Source organism: Oratosquilla oratoria, unplaced genomic scaffold, assembly GCF_046742065.1.
Source record: "Oratosquilla oratoria isolate Oo_2021 unplaced genomic scaffold, ASM4674206v1 SCAFFOLD54, whole genome shotgun sequence".
Taxonomy (NCBI): Eukaryota; Metazoa; Arthropoda; class Malacostraca; order Stomatopoda; family Squillidae; genus Oratosquilla; species Oratosquilla oratoria.
Window position 1 is genome coordinate 1088086 of NW_027467718.1, and position 23278 is coordinate 1111363.

A 23278-nucleotide genomic window follows, 5' to 3' on the forward strand; every position below is an offset into this window, starting at 1 on the left:
AATGACAGGCTTAGACGGACCTACTAATGATATATTTAATTTGTACTAATAATTACAAATTTAAAATGTACTATTGATGACAAGGTTAGAATATTTTAAGAACGATAATTTTAATGTATTCTAATAAGAAGAGGTTTATAATATCCAAATAATGAAAAATTAGGAAGGTATTTTTAATAACTTTAATGTCTACTAATAATGACAAGTTTAGAATATAGTAATAATGACTAATTTAGAATAATGATTACTTAAATGTGTACTAATAAGGCAAATTTATTATATACTAATGATGTCAAGTTACTGTTAAGGTAGAAGGTACTGTTAACTAGGTATAAGGTACTAGAATATACAAATAATGACAAGTTTAGAAGATACTACTACTAATAGCTTTAATATGTATGGATAATGACAAGTTTATAAAATACTAATAAATAAAAAATAAAAACAGCAATAATGACATGTTTAGAAGGTTATATTAATGATAACGTTAATGTGTAATGACACGTTTGAATTATATTAATAATGCAAAGTTTAGACAATACCAATACTATCAATGATTTGTTTTGAATAAACTAACAATATCACGTTCAGAACACACCACTACTTTAACATGTACAAGTTTAGAATATACCAATAATGAGAAGTTTAGAAAATGATAAACTTTGGAATATATTAGTTTTGCCAAGTTTAGAATATACTAATAATGATAAGTATACGAGGTCCTAATAGTTTTAACATGTAATAATAATGAAAAGTTTCTAATGATAACTTTAATGTGTACTAATAATGACAAGTTTAGAATATACAGATAATGACAACTTTAGAATATACTATTAATGATTAATTTAATGTGGCAAGTTTATAACATACTAATGATGTCAAGTTAAGAAGGTAATATTGATAATAACGTTAATGTGTACAAGTTTAGAATATACTAATAATGATGTTTAGAAGGTACTGTTAACGTGTACTAATAATACAAGTTTAGGAGATACTACTACTAATAGTTTTAATATGTATCAATAACGACAAGTTTATAATATAAAAATATAGAAAAGTTTAGAATACACTAATACTGACAAGTTTGGAAGGTGTTATGATTGATAAGTTTAATGTGTACTAATAATGAAAAGTTTATAATATACCAACAGTAACAAATCAAGAAGGTGCTATTAGCTATAACTTTAAGGTGTCCTAATAATGACAAAATAAGAATATACTAATAACGACATGTATAGAAGAAATGTACTAATAACCACAGGTTTAGAATATATATACAATTAAAAGTTTAGGATCTACTAAGATTGACAAGTTTAGAAGATACTCTTCAAGATAACTTTACTGTGTAGAAATAATGACAAGTGTGGAATATACTAACAATGATAAGTTTAGAAGGTTCTAGTAATGATAACTTTATTTTGTACTAATAATTACATGTTTAGAATATAAGTTTACAAGGTACTATTAATAATAACTTTAATGTGTATATAAATACAAGTTTCGAAGATATCGATTAAGTTTAGAAATTACTAATAATGACAACTTTAGAAGGTAATATATATGATAACTTTAATTTGTACTAATAATGACCAGAACGTACTAATGACAGATTTAGAATGTATTATAAATGAAAACTTTAATGTCTTCTAATAATTAATGTTTGAAAAATACTAATATTGAAAAGTTTAAAGGCATTGTTAATGATAACTTCGCGCCCAGGGCTTCGCGCCCAGGGCTTCGCCCCTTCCTTAACAACTCAATTTTTGTATTAAATTGTTTGATGCATTAAAAATAAACAGGATAAAATAAAATAAAAATGTGTTTTATCGTATACTTTTATTACAAATAGAAATTATATCTTCCGAAGAAAGTTTTTGCCTCTTCGGTGGTGAAGGTTGTCCCTCGTCTTCGCTGCTGGATAGAATCTTTACCATAAGATTGAAGTTTTTGTCTCTTTCTTCTTGTAGTTCTCTCTTAAGTTCCTTCTTTTGCCTTTCAGCTTCTTCTTTAAGTTCCTTCTCTCGCCTTTCAGCTTCTTCTTTAAGTTCCTTCTTTTGCCTTTCAGCTTCTTCTTTAAGTTCCTTCTCTCGACGTTCAAATTTCTTACCAGCATTTTCATTCACTTCCAATATCTTTTCTACCATTTCCATTGGCGATACCGTGTCTTCACCTGCCTCAACGTTATCCCTGTAAAACTCGTCGGGCATAATCATATTGATTGCTTGTTCTTCAGATATTGAAGGAATAACGACAGTAGAATGATCTGGTTCTTCTTCCGCTACCCTAAGTGGCGTAGAATTTATAGTTTCATTTACGCTTGGAGGTTTTTTATCTGTAACTTCCTGCACTACCCCAAAAACTTCTTTATACACGCAGTTATGCGCTGGCTTACGTTCATAACTGTCTCCATTTTTCCTGTAGCCTGTGTATATGATAAGGGAGTCGTGGCTAGTCACTCTTGAACATGCAACATATAGTTGACCGTGAGCAAAGCATTGGGAACTATCTAACAGTAGCCCACACGTATCAAATGTTTGCCCTTGAGACTTGTTTATAGTCATAGCATAACATAATCTAACGGGGAATTGCTTCCTTTTAAAGAAGACAGAAGTATCAGTAGAATCTAAAGTTACCTTAGGGAGCATTACTTGTTCATCTTTATAAGCCCCAGTAAGGATATTGCCTACTATTATATGCTTCTTTAAATTGGTTATCATAATTCTTGTGCCGTTACAAAGTTTTGGTGGACAAATGTTTCTCAAAACCATCACAACAGCCCCTATTTTCAATTTTAATTCGTGAAGAGGTATAGAAGGGCTATTGATCGAGTTGTATACTGAAGTTTGAATATCCATTTCATTATCTATGGATTTATCTTCACTCCGATAGACGAATTCTTCATTTTTTAGTCTCTTGAAAACAATATTATTGACACAATCCACGTCATCGTTAGTTGGGGTGATTATGACTCTCTTTTCAAAGTAAGAAACGTTCAAGAAGTTATCTTCCAAGTTAGAATACACTGTATTCACCAATTCTTCTCTACTATCAACTAAGACTCCAAAATTAAGAGGAAATTCATATTCGTCAGAAGGTGTCACACCTAACTTTAAAAGGTCTTCGGCGAAGCCACGATTTAGAATATCATTATTCTTCAATCTTACATTCTTAGTCAGTTCCAAGTGTGTTAAGGAGCTCCAGAAATAACTTGATCTTATGAAAGAATCTATTTCATCACCTCTCCCTCCTCCACGTACAACTGGAAGAATCTGACGAAAGTCTCCCGCACACACGAAAACTACGCCACCCATGAAAAGATCGTACATCTCTCATGGTGATATCTAAGGCAGTTATGGCATTCTTATTAGCCATAACCGCTTCATCCCAAACGATTAAAGATGTCATTTCAAGTAATCTTGCATGTTCGCTGTTTCTCTTAACACTACATGCACGCACATCTTTATGATCCATTATAGGAATCTTGAACATATTGTGTGCTGTTCTTCCTCCGTGTAAAACAGTTGCAGCTATGCCAGAAGATGCAACCGCCAATGCAATTTTCTCCGTTGAACGTAAAGTGTCCAAAAGAGCGTTCAATAAGAATGATTTCCCGGTGCCTCCGGGAGCGTTGATGAAGAATCCATCGTTACTGTAGTTTTTGGAATTTTTTACTCGTTCCATGATAGTATCGTAACAGTGTCTCTGGTCTGTATTCATGGTTGTTAGTTTCTCCTTAACTTCTTCAGCTAGCCTGGTTTTATTATATGACTTTTCTCTGCGGATTATATTAGACGACTTCTAACCGTCTCTTGAAGGAGGTAGTCCATATTCTTCAATTTTGGCTCCGCCATTGTTATATACCTTTTCTTGTATATCGTCTAAAGCGTCACGGTATATTTCTTCGTTATATTCCGTTAAACCTCTAGCATATAGGAAATCGCTTGCAAACAGATCTTTCGTTTCTTCCCATATGCCTCGCTGATCTTCTAAGTCTGAGAACACCAACATACTCGCATACGTGCTTCTGAGTTGATCTCTGTCGTTAGTGTAGGAAATGATTTCCATGATGGTCTTTAGCCACGTTTCTTCATCGTTTAGCAGACCTAAGGCCTTAACAGCTTCCCTGTAAGAGTCGTATATGACACCTTCAACCGTCCTTAGACTCTCAAACGATACAGGACCTTTCTTATGTGTGAGAAGCATACGCATATAGAACAGTTCCACTGTCTTATTAGATACCGCTCTTATCCTACCGAGGGCAGTCGCCTTGTTCTTCCTCTCTATCCATCGCGAAGTAGTGTCACTGAATATGAAATGGCTAGGTAGTTCATGATAATAAAGGCTTGCTGCAAACTTATTTTCCTTGCACAAATTAAAAAAAGCGGTAAGATGTGTGTCCTTTTCAATTTTCTTTTCTAACTCCGAAGTGGTTACATTTTCTCTAAAAAATACTCCATTTTCTCCTTCTAGATGTAAATCTAAAGCAACTACAGGAGGATAGCTCCTATGTATTGGGAACCTGAATATCCTCCATGTAGCTTCATTAGAATTGACATATCTCGAGTCCTGATAGTTCTTGATCTCATTAATAACTTCACCTTCACCCGTCTTCGAATACAATATTCTGTCACATCCTTTGTTCACGTACTTTGTTACGTATGCTATAGCCTTTATAGAGTTTGAACATTCCACGTTAATGTGAGCGTTATACTTTAGACAGAGGTAAGGATTATAGGGTACAACCCACGAATTATCAACAGTTATTTCCTTTCCTTTGATAAACTTCTTGAAGCTCCATCACCTATAGCCCTTCTCTTGTACATTGGATACCCATTATTGGATACAACATTCTTTTCCTCCTATAGCTGAAGCCTGCTGACAACATAAATGAGATTCATCGAATCCCTTGCAAGGACCATGGATAAGGCACTTCGTCACAATATCAAACAATTCAGGTTCCTTATCTTTATCGGGTAGCTCTGCTGATATTATCTTGCTAACAAATTCAGCGTTAACAGCATGTCTCATCCAGAGAAGAATATGAACGTGGGGAAGACCTCTTTTTTGCCATTCTATACTATATAAGAAGGCCTTTACTTTACCGAATATGTTCTTCACGGCTAAATCATTGATTAAACCATCAACTTTCTGTTTGAATATGCGACTTATCAAGTCAGGTCTATCTCCTTTGTTCGTGGATGTACCATCTGTTTGTTCTGCCGCTTTAGAAAGTTCTTCCCACGCTGGATTCATAGTGAAGGTGATAAAAAAATCAGGTGAACCGTAGTTACTGACATACGCTAACGCGTCTTGTTGTCTCTGTTTCATGTATCTAGGACCTCCAATATATGTTGGAGGTATGATTATGCGTTGTCCTTTAATTTTTCCGTCCTCGCAACGCAAAATATCTGTACGTTCTTTCCTAATGTTACTTTGGTTTAATTCGATATATAACAATCTCATAGATTCCATCTTTACATAATTATCCACCACAAACTGTTGAAATAATCCTCTAGATTTAGTAACATAATTGAACATATTTTGTCGCTCCATGTACATAGAAGTGTAGAAATAAGAAGGAGTTATCCTGACATTTATTCGCTGTTTCTTTCCATCTACTTTCAATAATTGTTGTGAGTGTGAATAACCAACATTTCCATGTGGTATTAGTAACGGATACTGAAAAGAATCATAGAAGATATTTTCGTGGCTCAAAAATCTTGTCTGAGATTTTGTTCCTGGATTGGGGGAGTTTATGGCTATTTGCAAGTGCTTATTTGCAGCATCTAAGTTAACTATACCACCGACAAATGAAGTCGAAGAAGGAAGATGGTACAAACCCTTATGTTCACGTGTTTGTACGCCATCAGCAGTCTTTAATACGATAGATACCTCAGGTATATTCTTGTTCTTATCAACATGATGGCTAATAAGCTCCTTTACAGATTCTAATTCCTTTAACATCCCAGCCAGACAATCATTATTCTTTCCGAGATAATTGAAGATTATACGTACAATATCTTCATTCTCCTGGTACATCTCAGCTTCCCTTTTTCTTCGGTTTGCTGTAGAAGTTTTAACTGCTTTTTTTTTTTTTTTAAATCCAAATGGTCTTTTATTTTATCAGTCCTGAATTTAATTTGGTTGTCAACATCGTGGTAAAAATAAAGGTCTAAGAAACAGTCTGTTCCTTTATTCCAAAAATCCTTTCTTTCATCCGAAGGCATAAAGTTAGGTGTTTGAAGACGTTCTGGGTTCAAGTATCCAATTCTATGATATATTCTACCTTGAATCTTATAACTCATTGACTTTTCATATTCGTGTTCTAACTTTCCACTTGTCCGTAAAGATGTAAAAGAAAAGACTAAATTGAAGCCCAAAATGTTTCTGAGGAAATTTTTGGAAAAGTCCGTCTTACCCTGATAAAGCTCCAGAAATTTTTCATCTTCAATCGTTGCAGGATTTATAGGTGGTACTTGCCCAAATTTACAACATAACTGCTTAGGTTCCTGTTTCCATAACAAAGCATCACAATACTTGCACACATAATCTCCAAGATTTCCAACCGTATGTGGTGAAATTTTTTTTGCATCTCGTGTAGTACCTAATAACATACTAATGGAAACATCATCCAATATATTCTTCTCTTTTCCTTCAATCCTTTCTGCCACTCTTTCTTCTCTATCTTTGTTTAACATATCTTCTTCTTCTTTTGTTAATACTTTAAGTGCCCCTTTCACCTCAAGTGAAATTTTTAAATCTTTAACCTTCTTACGCGTTGCCTTATTTTCCTTTTCTATTCGTCGTAACTCTCTCTTTTCCTCCTCTTCTTTCATAAGGGCTTCCTTTTTAAGGTTCTTTAGATGTTCAGCTAATTCTAGCTGTTCTGCTAGATATTTCTCATCTCTTTCCTTTTGTTCTTTCTCTAAACGTTTTTCATGCTCCCTTTTCTCTTTTTCATGCTTTTCACGTTCTTTAACTTTGAGTTTAATAGACGCATTAATTTTCTTGATAGCATACTTATTCTTCCGCTCAACGCGTTTAAAGTTAGTGTAGGACATACACAGATAATGCATCTGATAAGCCTTATGATTAGATTTACCTCCATTTTTCACAAAACTTTTATAACCAGCGAAGTAATGCTTAATAAAGTTCTCTGAGGTTTCTTTTGTTATCTCTCCGTCGAAAAGAGGAAGTTCTTCAAACACGGTATCACAATATTCGAAATTTGGGTCAGAACGTATAGTTTCATTGAAAGCTAGCACTTTACGATGGAACTCTTTAACATTCTCATTAGTGGCAAATTTTTTAGTGTTTTCGTAAAGATGTTGAAAACAATTCTTAGAACCAGACAGTGACCCAGCCCCAGAAGTGCCGTTGGCGCTTCTTTTTCAAAGCTTCGCTCTCAGTCATCTTAACCTTCATACCTAACCAACGGAAGACACCGCCACCGATACAAAGCCTTACATGACTCGATTTTGGAATGTCCCCAAACTACCATGTACTTGCGAGATAGGTTATGACGTCATCACCAAACACCGATTTGAAAAAGAATTATTTTTTATATTAGTAGATTATTATTATTATTATTATTATTATTATTATTATTATTATTATTATTATTATTATTATTATTATTATTATTATTATTATTATTATTATTATTATTATTATTATTATCATTATTATTATTATTATTATTATTATTATTATTATTATTATTATTATTATTATTATTATTATTATTATTATTATTATTATTATTATTATTATTATTATTATTATTATTATTATTATTATTATTATTATTATTATTATTATTATTATTATTATTATTATTATTACACACATACACACACACACACACACACAGCCTCACTTCTTTCCCTAACCTCCTCTCATTCTCTTGTGAGAATTTGAAAATTTGATCGAGTTTTTGTGAAATCTCCTACTTGAGACATTGGTTGTATTTAAGTTGTATTTAAGGAAAAAGGTCGTATATCCCAACCCTCACCCCTACCCCTCTGGTCATGGTCAATTATTGGAAATACGCAGAAATGTCAAATACTATAGTCACCCATATAATATGAAGTTTTCTAAGGTTCCACTTTGACAATTTTAGAAGGTATTGTTAATAATAACTTTTATGTGTACTAATAATCAGAAGTTCACAATATACTAATAATTAGAGGTTACAATATACTAATAATATATACAATATATAATATAATATAATATGATATAATATAATATAATATAATATAATATAATATAACTTTAATGTGTACTAATATAACTTTAATGTGTACTGTAACGTAATATTAGATATTACGTCATATGTGTAATTATGTTATAGAATTGTGTTCCTTTGTATTACATAACTATGTTCATATTTCTTGTCTATGTATGTATTGTAACAATGTTAAGCAGTAACGCCCGTCCACTATATGTAATCTCGCCTACGTGCGGAGAGAGGTGCGCACTCTTGTAGAACAAACAGACAAGCGAAATCCTGAATAGTTCGGAGCGCTCAGATTTGACAGTTACTAAATAAATAGATTGTTCAAGCGAGTCGAGGGTCCTAAAACTACCCATGTTGACGTGTTAACTTACCCTCCTCCCCTCCTTTCACTCACTCGCACACTCACCCGGAAGTATTCAGTTTCCGGTCCAATGGTATATAAGCGGTTGACACCGCTCATTCCTTGTCATTTCCCACATATTGATCTCTTGATAAAAACTAGAAGGTTTAGATTCATGAGACGATTGGTGTGAAGTGATCACCCTTTTTGCCTACATTACGTGTCTGATATACATTGCATTACTTTACTTATATTTGTACTTATTACTTATTCTGATGCATGTTCCTGATCTCTTTGTACTTAGATAGTACCATATTGTATACTTATCTTGTGTTTCTTATTTGAACGATAATTTCCATATTCTTATAATCGTGTAACGGTCCCATTGACCCTACTGCCCATTCTCTTTTGTGTTAATTGCCTGTAAATATTTTCCATTAATAATTTCGTTTACTAGTTTTATCGCTAGTTTAATATTCCTTTCCTGGAATCTTCTTTGTTACCTTTACTTCTAGTCTTACGAATTATCTAGGCCCTGACCAGATAGTTCAGTCCTACAGTGGCTTCTAGAAGTGCGCTGGTTCTTAAGCACTTAGACGTTATACGTAACGTCTCTTCACATACCAGCCGCCCGTAACAAAGTGGCGACCCTTGCCAAGGATATTGGATCAGGTATTTAACACATTCTTATAGAGATGGATGATATAGTTCAAGAATTCGTTCAAAATCCCAAGGTAAGTTTCTTAAAGAAACAAACTAAAGACACTTTGATAGAAATAGGCAAGCACTTTGGAGTAGACATTGATACAAGTTTGCGAAAGAAAAAAATACCTCAGGAACTCGTTGAAAATCTGATCGAAGATGAGATCTTATCTCCAGAAGAGATTACAGCTATACAAATTCCTTCAAATAGGTTAGAAATAGAGGCACGACTAACCGAACTTAAGATTAAGGAGATTGAATTAAAGGTCAGGAGAGTAGAAATTGAGGAGGAAGCTAAACTGAAACAAATGCAAATTGAGGCAGAATTTAAAGCTAAAGAGGAGGAAACTAAACTGAAACAAATGCAAATTGAGGCAGAATTTAGAGCTAGAGAAGAGGAAGCTAAAGTGAAACAAATAGAAAGAGAGAACGAAACTAAAGTCAAATTGGCAGAGTTAGAATTAAAGAAGGCAGAAGTAGAAGCTAGGATTGTTGATAGACGACCCGTAGTTCAGGAAGGTCATATAGATATTTCCAAGTATGTAAAACTTTTACCCATATTTTCAGAAGGAGAGCCAGAAATTTTCTTTCTTCAGTGGGAAAAATTGGCGCAACAGTTACAAATCCCTAAAGAAAATTGGCCATTAATCATTCAAACACAATTTAAGGGTAAGGCTCAGCAAATTTATACTTCTCTTTCAGAAGCAGAAAGCGAGTATGATAATATGAAAGCTTGTATTTTAAAAGCTTATGAACTAATACCAGAGGCCTATAGACAGAAATTCCGTAATTATAGGAAGACACCTCAGTTAACATACGTAGAATATGCGGCTCAACAAGAGAGGTTATTCAATAGGTGGTGTTTGGCTAGTGAAACGGACACCTTAGATAGACTTAAACAGTTGATTTTATTGGAGCAGTTTAAGAATACCTTAGAGACAGATCTTAGGATTTTTATAGATGATCATGTTCCCGAAACTTTAACTAAAGCTGCTGTATTGGCTGATGAGTTCACACTAAATCATAAACCTAAGTCAAGACAAATGGAATCCCAAAAGTCAAAGTCATATAATCCAGATTCAACAAAATACTCTGATCCTTGGTCCCCAAAGAAACACTTTGAAAATCAGTCTAGCCCATCACATTTCAGTTACAGGTCTGATTTCAATCAATATCCTCCAAACCAACCTTGGCAAAGAATGGAAAGGTTTAAGACTAATCCCCCTGTAACTTGTTCATATTGTAAACAGGTTGGCCATCACATTTCTAATTGCAGAAAGAGACTGACACCCTCATTCTCCAATAAGACACCAACTCTTGTAAGTAATATAAAATCAGATGATTCAAAATCCTCTATTCAGGATAAACTACCAAAGAAGCCGGTATTGTCAAGTAATGTAGAACCCCCCTCATCAGATCATGATCCTTGTTTCAAACCATTTGTATCTTCAGGAACTATATCTCATAGTAGTAGTTCACAACAATATCCTATTTCCATACTCCGAGACACAGGAGCAAAGCAAAGTCTGATTTTAAATTCTGTCTTGCAGAATCTGGGTGAGTCATATACAGGTTATGATATATTGATAGAAGGAGTTGGAGGAATTGTAAAATGTCCATTACATAATGTTTTCTTGCGGTCTGATTTAACAACCGGAATGGTTAAAGTAGCAGTAGTAGACTCTCTTCCCATAGTAGGAATATCCTTATTGTTGGCCAATGATATCGCTGGAAGCAAAGTCATTTCTCCCTTAATAACAAATAACCCTAAGACCTCAGTAGAACCTTCAGATAACTTACAGTTGTTTCCCGCTTGTGCTGTAACCAGATCTCAGTACAAGAAATCTGAAGAAGAGACCTATAATTTAGAATCCCTATTCTCCCAAACTGACCCATCTTCTTCTTCACCAATTTCTCTATCTAGAGCAGAATTAATCAAAGAACAGAAGTCAGATCCTTCTCTTAAAAATTTGTACGAGATTGTTTCATCTCCAGGAGAAGTTGAAAATATGTCACGAGGTTTCTATATAGAAAACGGAGTCCTAATGCGAAAATGGAGAGCATCCACCGCAACCGCTGACCAGCCATGGCAAGTAAGGAATCAAATAGTCCTCCCTCTTGGTTTCAGGAATAATGTTCTAAGATTGGCTCATGATACTCCCTTAGCAGGTCACTTAGGGGTAAGAAAGACCTTGTTCAACATAACCCAACATTTCCATTGGCCCACGGTTGTCAAAGATGTTGCCCAATATTGTAAAACATGTCATACATGTCAACTTGTAGGTAAGCCCAACCAGAAAATTGTAGAAGCTCCACTCCATCCCATTCCTGTAATGGAAGAGCCATTTAAAAAAGTTCTTATTGATTGTGTAGGACCTTTACCTCCTTCAAGTAAAGGAAATCAGTACATTATCACAATCATGTGTATGAGCACTCGTTTTCCAGAAGCAATTCCTTTGAAAAATATTAAAGCTCAAAACATAATCAGAGAAATGTTGAAATATTTCACTATGGTAGGATTTCCCAAGAACATTCAAAGTGATCAAGGAAGTAATTTTCTTTCCAACAAGTTTAGAGAAACTCTTGTAACACTAGGTATAAATCATGTAACTTCCTCCGCCTATCATCCTCAATCACAAGGTGCTCTAGAGCGCTTTCACCAAACGCTCAAGACAATGTTAAGAATCTTCTGTGCTGAGAACACTCGAAATTGGGAAGACGGACTCCCCTTTTTGTTGTTCGCCACCCGAACAACAATTCAAGAAAGCCTTGGATTCAGCCCGTCAGAATTAGTCTTCGGTCATGAAGTCCGTGGTCCCCTAAAGATACTTCATGAACAATGGATGAAAGAAGAACCACCTGTTCCTTCTTTGAAATACGTGTCCCAGGTCACCGAGAAGTTGTTAGAAGCTTGGAAGTTGGCAAGAGAGAACTTGGCGAATGCTCAACGAGTAATGAAAGGTCGGTATGATAAAAATTCTAAACTTAGAACTTTCTCTCCAGGAGATCAAGTGTTACTTTATCTTCCCATACCAGGAGATCCATTGCAGGCTAAATACAAAGGACCCTATGAAGTCTTGTCCAGAGCCAGTGATCTCAACTACATAATCAAAACTCCAGACAGAAGAAAGAGTTCCCGTCTCTGTCACATAAATACCTTAAAACCTTATCATTCCAGAGATCCAATTCCAATTTGCAGCTCGACCACAATAAAATCGGAAGAGCCTCCTGATAACCTGCCTAATCCTCCTGAGATTCCCTTGGAAAACTCCCAGATACTACAAAATCTTCACTTATCTGAGAAACAAGATGTAGCAGAACCATTGACTGACCTGTTGAGAAAAGACCACGACTTCGTGTGGACACCTACCTGTGAGACGGCCTTCAAAAACCTGAAGTCCCTTCTCACTAACGCACCAGTTCTAAGGGCACCCGATTTCCAACGACCCTTTCTTCTGCAAATCGACGCCAGCGACACCGGTATCGGTGCCGCCCTCTTGCAAGAACACAATGAAGTTCTTCACGCTATCACCTACTACAGCAAGAAGCTGTCCCCTGCGCAGAAGAACTACTGCGTACTTTCTAGAACGTAGCTTTTCAACAGAAAGTGAAAAGCTTTCCCAAACGGTGGAGGTGTAACGTAATATTAGATATTACGTCATATGTGTAATTATGTTATAGAATTGTGTTCCTTTGTATTACATAACTATGTTCATATTTCTTGTCTATGTATGTATTGTAACAATGTTAAGCAGTAACGCCCGTCCACTATATGTAATCTCGCCTACGTGCGGAGAGAGGTGCGCACTCTTGTAGAACAAACAGACAAGCGAAATCCTGAATAGTTCGGAGCGCTCAGATTTGACAGTTACTAAATAAATAGATTGTTCAAGCGAGTCGAGGGTCCTAAAACTACCCATGTTGACGTGTTAACTTACCCTCCTCCCCTCCTTTCACTCACTCGCACACTCACCCGGAAGTATTCAGTTTCCGGTCCAATGGTATATAAGCGGTTGACACCGCTCATTCCTTGTCATTTCCCACATATTGATCTCTTGATAAAAACTAGAAGGTTTAGATTCATGAGACGATTGGTGTGAAGTGATCACCCTTTTTGCCTACATTACGTGTCTGATATACATTGCATTACTTTACTTATATTTGTACTTATTACTTATTCTGATGCATGTTCCTGATCTCTTTGTACTTAGATAGTACCATATTGTATACTTATCTTGTGTTTCTTATTTGAACGATAATTTCCATATTCTTATAATCGTGTAACGGTCCCATTGACCCTACTGCCCATTCTCTTTTGTGTTAATTGCCTGTAAATATTTTCCATTAATAATTTCGTTTACTAGTTTTATCGCTAGTTTAATATTCCTTTCCTGGAATCTTCTTTGTTACCTTTACTTCTAGTCTTACGAATTATCTAGGCCCTGACCAGATAGTTCAGTCCTACAGTGGCTTCTAGAAGTGCGCTGGTTCTTAAGCACTTAGACGTTATACGTAACGTCTCTTCACATACCAGCCGCCCGTAACAGTACTAATAAGGATAATTATAGAATATACTAATAATGATCAGATTAAAGATACTATTAATGATAACTTTAATGTGTACTATTAATGACAAGTTTAGAACGGTAATTTTAATTTGTTCTAATGTGTTCAAATAAAAAAAAATGGAAAATTGGAAAAGGATAATTATAGAATATACTAATAATGATCAGATTAAAGATACTATTAATGATAACTTTAATGTGTACTATTAATGACAAGTTTAGAACGGTAATTTTAATTTGTTCTAATGTGTTCAAATAAAAAAAAATGGAAAATTCCTTTAATGATAGCATGTACTAATAAAAAAAAGTTTAAAAGGTATTTTTGATAAGACAAGTTTACAATATACTAATGATGTCAAGTTAAGAAGGTAATATTGATAACAACGTTTAATAATAACGAAAATTTTAGAATATACTAATGTTTAGAAAAAACTCTTAATGTACAAGTAATGAGAAGTTTAGAAGATATTACTAATAATAACTTATAGCAATGATAACTGGTTTATAATATACTAATAAAGAAAAGTTTAGAATACACTAATACTAACAAGTTTGGATAAGTTTAATGTGTACTAATAATGACAAGTTTATAATGTACTAACAATGACAAGTTAAGAAGGTGCTATTAACTATAAATTTAGTACATACTAATAATCACTAATAATTACTTACAATGATATTTAGAATATGCTAAAATTGACAAGTTCAGAAAATACTGTTAATGGTAACTTAAATGTTTAGAAATGATGACAAGTGTGGAATATACTAATAACGATAAGTTTAAAAGGCTCTACTAATGTTAACTTCTAAACTTTGACAAGTTTAGAAGGTATTGTTAATAGTAATTTTTATGTGTACTAATAATCAGAAGTTTACAATATATATACCAATAATTTTAAGTGTAAAAGGTACTGTTCCAGATAACTTTAATTTATACATAAGCAATATATAAGCAATTTATATATAAGCAAGTTTACAATATATTAATAAAGACAAGTTTAGAAGATAAATGATAAATTCAGTATATACTAATAGTAAATTACTAATAATAAAAAGTTTAGAATATGGTAATAACAACAAGTATAGAAGGTACTATTAATGATAACCTTAATGTGTGACAAGTTTAGAATATAGTAATAATGAGAAGTTTAGAAGGTAGTATTATTGACAATTTCATAATGCACTAATAATGAAAAGTTTGGAAGATATTATTAATGATAACGTTAATGTGTACTAATAAATACAAATTTGGAATCTAATAATAATAACATGTGTTATCAAAATAAAATGCTTAGAATATACTGATAATGACAACTTTAATATGTACCAACAATGAGATGCTTAGAATATACTAAAAATGACAGCTTTAGAAGGAACTATTAATGATAACATTAAAGTTTAGTAATAATAACAAATTTTAAATATACTAATAATGACAAGTTTAGAAAACACTATCAATGATAACTTTTCAATATACGAATAATGACAAGTTTAGAATATACTATTAATTCAGAATATACTAATGAAATATATTGTCATAATGTCAATATTAGATAATGACAAGTTTAGAAAACACTATCAATGATAACTTTTCAATATACGAATAATGACAAGTTTAGAATATACTATTAATTCAGAATATACTAATGAAATATATTGTCATAATGTCAATATTAGATTATATACTAATAATAATAAGTTTAGAATAATTAAAATAAGTTAATAATAATGAAAATAATAATGAAAATAATAATGAAAATAATAAATGAAAATAATAAATGAAAATAATAATGAAAATAATAATGAAAGCTGAATATCCGAACAATGACAAAATTATATTGATTATAACTTAAATGTGTATAAATAATCACAGTTTTACAATATTTTAATAATGACATGCACGTTTGAAATATATTAACAACGTAAGCATGTTCTAAATTTGTCATCACTACACTTGTACAATATTTGCTTGTCAATATTTGCATGTTCTAAACCCTCATTTTAAATCATCATTAGCAATACTTTCTAATGTTGTCATTGTTCGAAACATATCAGTATTATTATATACTAAACATATCTTCTTGGGTATTCCAATTTTTTTATATTCGTACACATTAATATATTCTAAACTTGGCAATACTAATATATTCCAAAGTTCATCGTATTATATTTATCATTAATAGCAACTTCTGATTTCCTACTAATATATTCCAAAGCTTATCATTATTCTAAACTTGTCATTATTGGTATATTCTAAACTTGTGATATTGTTAGGTTATTCTAAACTAATCATTATTAGTACGTATCATTAATAGCAACTTCTGATTTTGCTATCATTAATAGCAACTTCTGATTTTGCTATTATTAATATGATTCAAACGTGTCATTATTACTACACATTAACTTTATCATTAATATAACCTCCAAAAGTTGTCATTATTACAAAATTATAAACTTGTGATTATTGGTACATATTAAAGTTATCATTAACAGTGCCTTTAAACTTTTCAATATTAGTATTTTTCAAACATTAATTATTAGAAGACATCAAAGTTTTCATTTATACATTCTAAATTTGTCATTAGTGCGTTCTGGTCATTATTAGTACAAATTAAAGTTATGATATATATTACCTTCTAAAGTTGTCATTATTAGTAATTTCTAAACTTAATCAATATCTTCGAAACTTTTATTTATTAAAACACATTAAAGTTATCATTAATAGTACCTTGTAAACTTATATACAAATAGTACCTTGTAAACTTAGTACAAAATAAAGTTATCATTACTAGAACCTTCTAAACTTATTATTAGTATATTCCACACTTGTCATTATTTCTACACATCAAAGTTATCTTGAGGAGTATCTTAGTAGATTCTAAACTTTTAATTGTATAAACCTGTGGTTATTAGCAGATTTCTCAAGTTTATCATTATTCTAAACTTATTATTGTTGGTATATTCTAAACTTTTGAGTATTAATATATGTTAAAGTTACCATTAGTAGTGTCTTCTAAACATGATATTGTTAGATTATTCTAAACTAATCATTATTAGTACGTATTATATTTATCATTAATAGCAACTTCTGATTTTGCTATTATCAATATGAGTCAAACGTGTCATTATTACTACACATTAACGTTATCATTAATATAACCTCCTAAAGTTGTCATTATTACAAAATTATAAACTATTATTAAATTATTGGTACATATTAAAGTTATCATTAACAGTGCCTTTAAACGTTTCAATATTAGTATTTTTCAAACATTAATTATTAGAAGACATAAAGTTTTCATTTATAGTACATTCTAAATTTGCCATTAGTACGTTCTGGTCATTATTAGTACAAATTAAAGTTATGATATATATTACCATCTAAAGTTGTCATTATTAGTAATTTCTAAACTTAATCAATATCTTCGAAACTTAATAGTAAACTTATATGCTAAACTTGTCATTATTAGTACAAAATAAAGTTATCATTACTAGAACTTGCTAAACTTATCATTACTAGAACCTGCTAAACTTATCATTATTAGTATATTCCACACTTGTCATTATTTCTACACATTAAAATTATCTTGAAGAGTATCTTCTAAACTTGTCAATCTAAGTACATTCTAAACTTTTAATTGTATATACATTCTAAACCTGTGGTTATTAGTGTATTTCTTCTATACATGTCGTTATTAGTATATTCTAATTTTGTCATTATTAGGACACCGTTATTGTTGGTATATTATAAACTTTTCATAATTAGTACACATTAAACTTATCAATCATAACACCTTCCAAACTTGTCAGTATTAGTGTATTCTAAACGTTTCTTTATTTTTATAATATAAACTTGTCGTTGTTGATATATATTAAAACTATTAGTAGTAGTATCTCCTAAACTTGTATTAGTAGTACACGTTAACAGTACCTTCTAAACATCATTATTAGTATATTCTAAATTTGTCATTATCAGTACACATTAACGTTATTATCAATATTACCTTCTCAACTTGATATCATTAGTACACTTGTACACTTGCCCTATTAGTACACATTAGTACACTTGCCCTATTAGTACACATTAATTTAATAATTAATAGTATATTATAAAATTGTCAGTTAAGTTGTCATTATTAGTACACATTAAAGTTTCATTATTAGTACATGTTAAAACTATTAGGACCTCGTATACTTATCATTATTGGTATATTCTAAACTTGGCAAAACTAATATATTCCAAAGTTTATCATTTTTCTAAACTTGTCATTATATTAATATTGATATTTTATTGGTATTTTCTAAATTTTGCAGTATTAATATAATTCAAACGTGTCATTACACATTAACGTTATCATTAACGTTATCATACCTTCTAAACATGTCATTATTGCTGTTTTTTTAACTTTTCTTTATTAGTATTTTATAAAATTGTCATTATCCATACATATTAAAGCTATTAGTAGTAGTATCTTCTAAACTTATCATTATTTGTATATCACCTTAACAGTAACTTGACATCATTAGTATATTATATAATGTAATTAATCATTAATAGTATATTCTAAATTTTTCATTATTACTATATTCTAAACTTGTCATTATTAGTAGACATTAAAGTTATCATTAAAAATACCTTCCTAATTTTTCATTATTTAGATATTATAAACACATTTAAATTATCGTTCTTAAAATATTCTAATCTTGTCATCAATAGTACATTTTAAATTCGTGATTATTAGTACAAATTATATATATCATTAGTAGATCCGTCTAAGCCTGTCATTTAGTATCTTCTAAACTTCTTATTAGTACATTAAAGTTATAATTGATCGTACCTTCTAAACTTCTCATTATTAGTATATTCTAAACACGTTATTAGTGCACATTAAAGTCATCATTAATAGTAACTTCAAAACATGACATTATTTATTCATAGAACGGTCTAAATTTGTCATTATTAGTATGTACTAAACTTGTCCTTATTTGTTCAAATTAAAGTTATATCTGATAGCACCTTCTATACTTATAATTATTAATACACATAAAAGTACTACCTTTTAAATTTGTCATTATTAGGACACAGTAAATTTTTCCTTAAGGGTACATTGTAAGCTTGTCATTATTAATATATTCTAAACATCTCATTTTATTCTAAACTTCTCATTTTAATATTAGCAGTACTTGCCATTGTTAGTATATTCTAAACTTTTCATTATTATTACACATTAAAGTTTTCATTAATAGTACCTTCTAAACTTCTTAATGTAGGTATTCTAAACATGCCATTATTATTATATCATAACTCGTCATTTCTAGAATACCTTATAGCTATCAGTAATAGTTCCTTCTAAACCTGTTACAATTTGTATATTCTAAACTTATCATAATTAGTAGACAGGAAACGTTCATTTTTAAAAAGTTGCTATTATCGTTATATGATAAACTTTTCATTAATAATACAAATTAAAGTTTTTTTTATTAGTACCTTCTAAACTTATCACTATTGGTATATTCTAAATTCTCATTATTAGCGCTCATTAACAGTGCCTTCAGAACCTATATATTAGTATATTCTAAGCTTGTCATTTTAGAACACATTAGATTTATCACTAATAGTACCTTCTAAACTTGTCATTATTATCATATTATAGTTAACAGTTATAGTAACTTCTCACCTTGTTATTATTAGCATATTCTAAAATTGTCTTAGTTAGTATATTGTAAACTTTCATTATTAGTACACATGAAAGTTTTCATTAACAGTACTTTCTAAACTTCTCATTATTACGTGTCATTATTTGTACATATTTAAGTTATCATTAATAAGATCTTTTAAACTTATAATTATTGCTATATTTTAAACATGTGAGTATTACATTCTTCTAAACTTGTCATTATATTTTATTCTAAACGTTTTATTGATTGTATTTCATTAACAGTACCTTCTAAACTTCTCATTATCACATGCCGTTATTAGTTCATATTTAAGTTATCATTAATAGGATATTTTCAATTTATCATTATTGTTATATCTTAAAAATGTCAATATTAGATTCTTCTAAAGTTGTCATTACCTTTTATTCTGAACTTTTTATTACTTGTGTATTAAAACCTTTCAGTATTAGTACATTCTAAATTAATAGTATTTTCTAAACTTGTCATTATTAGTATATTCAAAACTTGTTATCATTACTAAACTTTAAGATTATAGTATTTTCTAAAGTTGTCATTATTAGTATATTCAAAATTTGTTATCATTACTATATCATTACTAGTTATCATTACTAGTTATCATTACTAATTATCATTAATAGTTCCTTTTAAGCTGTCATTTTTAGTATATTCTAAGCATCTCATCGTTGGTTTATATATTCTATACTTATAATCAGTATACTCTAAATATGTCATTATAAATTCACTTTAAGGTTACTATTACTAGTACACATTCAAGTTATCATTAAAAGTACATTCTAAAATTGTCATTAATAAATTATTCTAAACTTCTCATTATCAGTTTTTTCCAAACTTTTTTATTTTGATAACACATTCAAGTTATTATTATTAGATTCCAAATTTGTATCTATTAGTACACATTAACGTTATCATTAATAATATCTTCCAAACTTTTCATTATTCTAAACTTGTAACACATTAATAGTACCTTCTACACTTTTTATTATTAATATTTTACTATTAGTATAACTGAATTTATCATTTATCTTCTAAACTTCTAAAGATATCTTGAACAGTACCTTTTAAACTTTTAATTATTGGTATTATATTTATTAGTATATTGTAAACTTCTGATTATAAGTACACGTAAAAGTTATTACTAACAATAACTTGTCAAAGTTTAGAAGTTAATATTAGTAGAACCTTCTAAATTTATCGTTATTAGTATATTCCACACTTGTCATTATTTCTAAACATTAAAGTTACCATTAACAGTATCTTCTGAACTTGTCAATCTTAGCATATTCTAAACCAGTGATTATTAGTATATATTAAAATTTTGTCATTATTAGGACTCATTAAATATCTAGTTAATAGCACCTTCTTAATTTGTCATTGTTAGCACATTATAAATATCATTATTAGTACACATTAAACTTATCCAAACTTGTTAGTATTAGTGTATTCTAAACTTTTCTTTGTTAGTATATTATCAACCTGTTATTATTGCTACATATTAAAGTTATTATTAGTAGTATCTTCTAAACTTTTCATTACTTGTATATTCCAGTATTAATAGTACACATTAAGAGTTTTTTCTAAACATTAGTATATTCTAAACTTATCGTTTTTAGTACACATTAACGTTGTTATTAATATTACCTTCTTAACTTGACATCATTAGTATATTGTAAACTTGTTTTATCAAAACTACCTTTTAAAAAAATTATTAGTACATGTTAAAACTATCATTAAAGGAATTTTCCAAAAGTTTTATTTGAACACATTAGAACACATTAAAATTACCATTCTAAACTTGTCATTAATAGTACACATTAAAGTTATCATTAATAATATCTTTAATCTGATCATTATTAGTATATTCTATAATTATCCTTATTATTTCACATTAAAGTTATTATTAATATCACTTTCTAACCATTAGAATATTCTAAACACATCTCAATTGGCATGTTCTAAACTTTTTATTTATAGTGTTTATTAAACATATTCTAAACATGGCAATATTAGTTTATTCTAAAGTTGCCATTATTCTAAACTTGTCATTATTATTATATTCTAAACTTGTTAGTATTAAAACACATGATTGGTGGCACTTTCCAAAGTTGTAATTATTCGTATATTCTAACTTTGTCACTATTAGTACACATTACAGTTATCATTGATATTACCTACTAATATTTGTAATTATCAGTATCGTCTATAATTGCCATTATTAGTGCATATTAAAGTTATCATTAATAGTACCTTCTAAGCTTGTCCTTATTAGTGTATTCTAAACATTAATAGTGCTTTCTAAACGTAATTATCTTTCACATTATAAGCTTTTCACTATTAGTACACTTTAAAGTTATCATTAATAGAATATTCTAAAATTTCATTATTAGTATATTCTAAACTTGTCATTTATAGTACAATTACAGTTATCATTAATAGTATCTTTATTCTGATCATTATTAGTATGTTTTATAATTATCATTATTAGTATTAGTTATCATTAAAAGTATCTTGTAAACTTGTCATTATTAGTATGCTCTAAACTCGTCATTATAAGTATATTCTTAACGTATCATCCCTACTATACATTAAACTTTCTAAACTAGTCATTGTTAGTATATTATAAACTTACCCATAATAGTATATTCTCAACTTTCATAATATTTGTTATTATCAGTATCCTCTACAATTGCCATTATTAGTGCATATTATTAAAGTTATCATTAATAGTACCTTCTATACTTGTCCTTATTAGTATATATTAGAGTTATCATTAATAGTACTTTCTAAACATATAATTATCTTTCATATTCTAAGCTTGTCAATATTGGTACACTTTAAAGTTATCATTAATAGAATATTCTAAAATTTCATTATTTGTATATTCTAAACTTGTCATTAATAGTACAATTAAAGTTATGATTAATAGTATCCTTAATCTGATCATTATTAGTATGTTCTATAATTATCATTATTAGTATTACTTATCATCAACAGTATCTTGTAAACTTATTATATGTATGTTCCATATACATTAAACTTACCATTAACAGTACTTTCTAAACTTGTCATTATTAATATATTACAAACTTACCCATAATAGTATATTCTCAACTTTCATAATTAGTGCACATTATAAGTAGCTTCCAAACTTGTATAAACTTGTATATTCTATAGTTGTCACTCCTACTACATATAAAAGTTATTATTAAAAGAATCTTCTGATCTTGTCGTTATTGGTATATCCTAAACTTGTCATTAATAGCACTCGTTAGTACTATAATCTTAACTTGTAATTATTAGTACACATTAGAACATACTAATAATGCCACGTTAAAACAAGATTAGAAGGTACTTCTAATGATAAAATTAATGTGTACTAATAATGGCAAATTTGGAATATACCAATAGTAAAAATTAGGATATACTATTAATGATAAGTTAACTAACAATTACGAGTTTTGAATATAATATTAATGACATGTTTAGAATATACTAGTTTAAATTATGATAATGACAAAGTTAGAAGAATGACAACTTTAGCATATTACCAGGCTTAGAATATACTAATGACAGGTTTAAAAGGTGACAGGTTTAAAAGGTACTATTAATGATATCTTTGATGTGTACTAATAATGAAAAATTAGAATATTCTAGTAATGACAGGTTTAGAAGATACTATTAATGATAACTACTATTGACGAGTTTAGAATATACTAAGAATTATTAGAATAT

General features: G+C 30.1%; 1 protein-coding gene across 1 annotated transcript in view; it reads right to left on the reverse strand.

Annotated features, from left to right (window-relative positions):
• Nucleotides 1-3717, reverse strand: part of LOC143023664 (ATP-dependent DNA helicase Pif1-like) — a 44117-nt gene extending 40400 nt beyond the window's left edge. The window contains exons 1-2 of the mRNA XM_076182268.1: nucleotides 3325-3717; nucleotides 2059-3167 (exon numbers count right to left, since the gene is read on the reverse strand). Of these exons, the coding sequence (XP_076038383.1) occupies nucleotides 2059-3167; nucleotides 3325-3717 (1502 nt within the window). The remainder of the gene's footprint in view (nucleotides 1-2058; nucleotides 3168-3324) is intronic.
• Between the last annotated feature and the right edge of the window lie 19561 nt (nucleotides 3718-23278).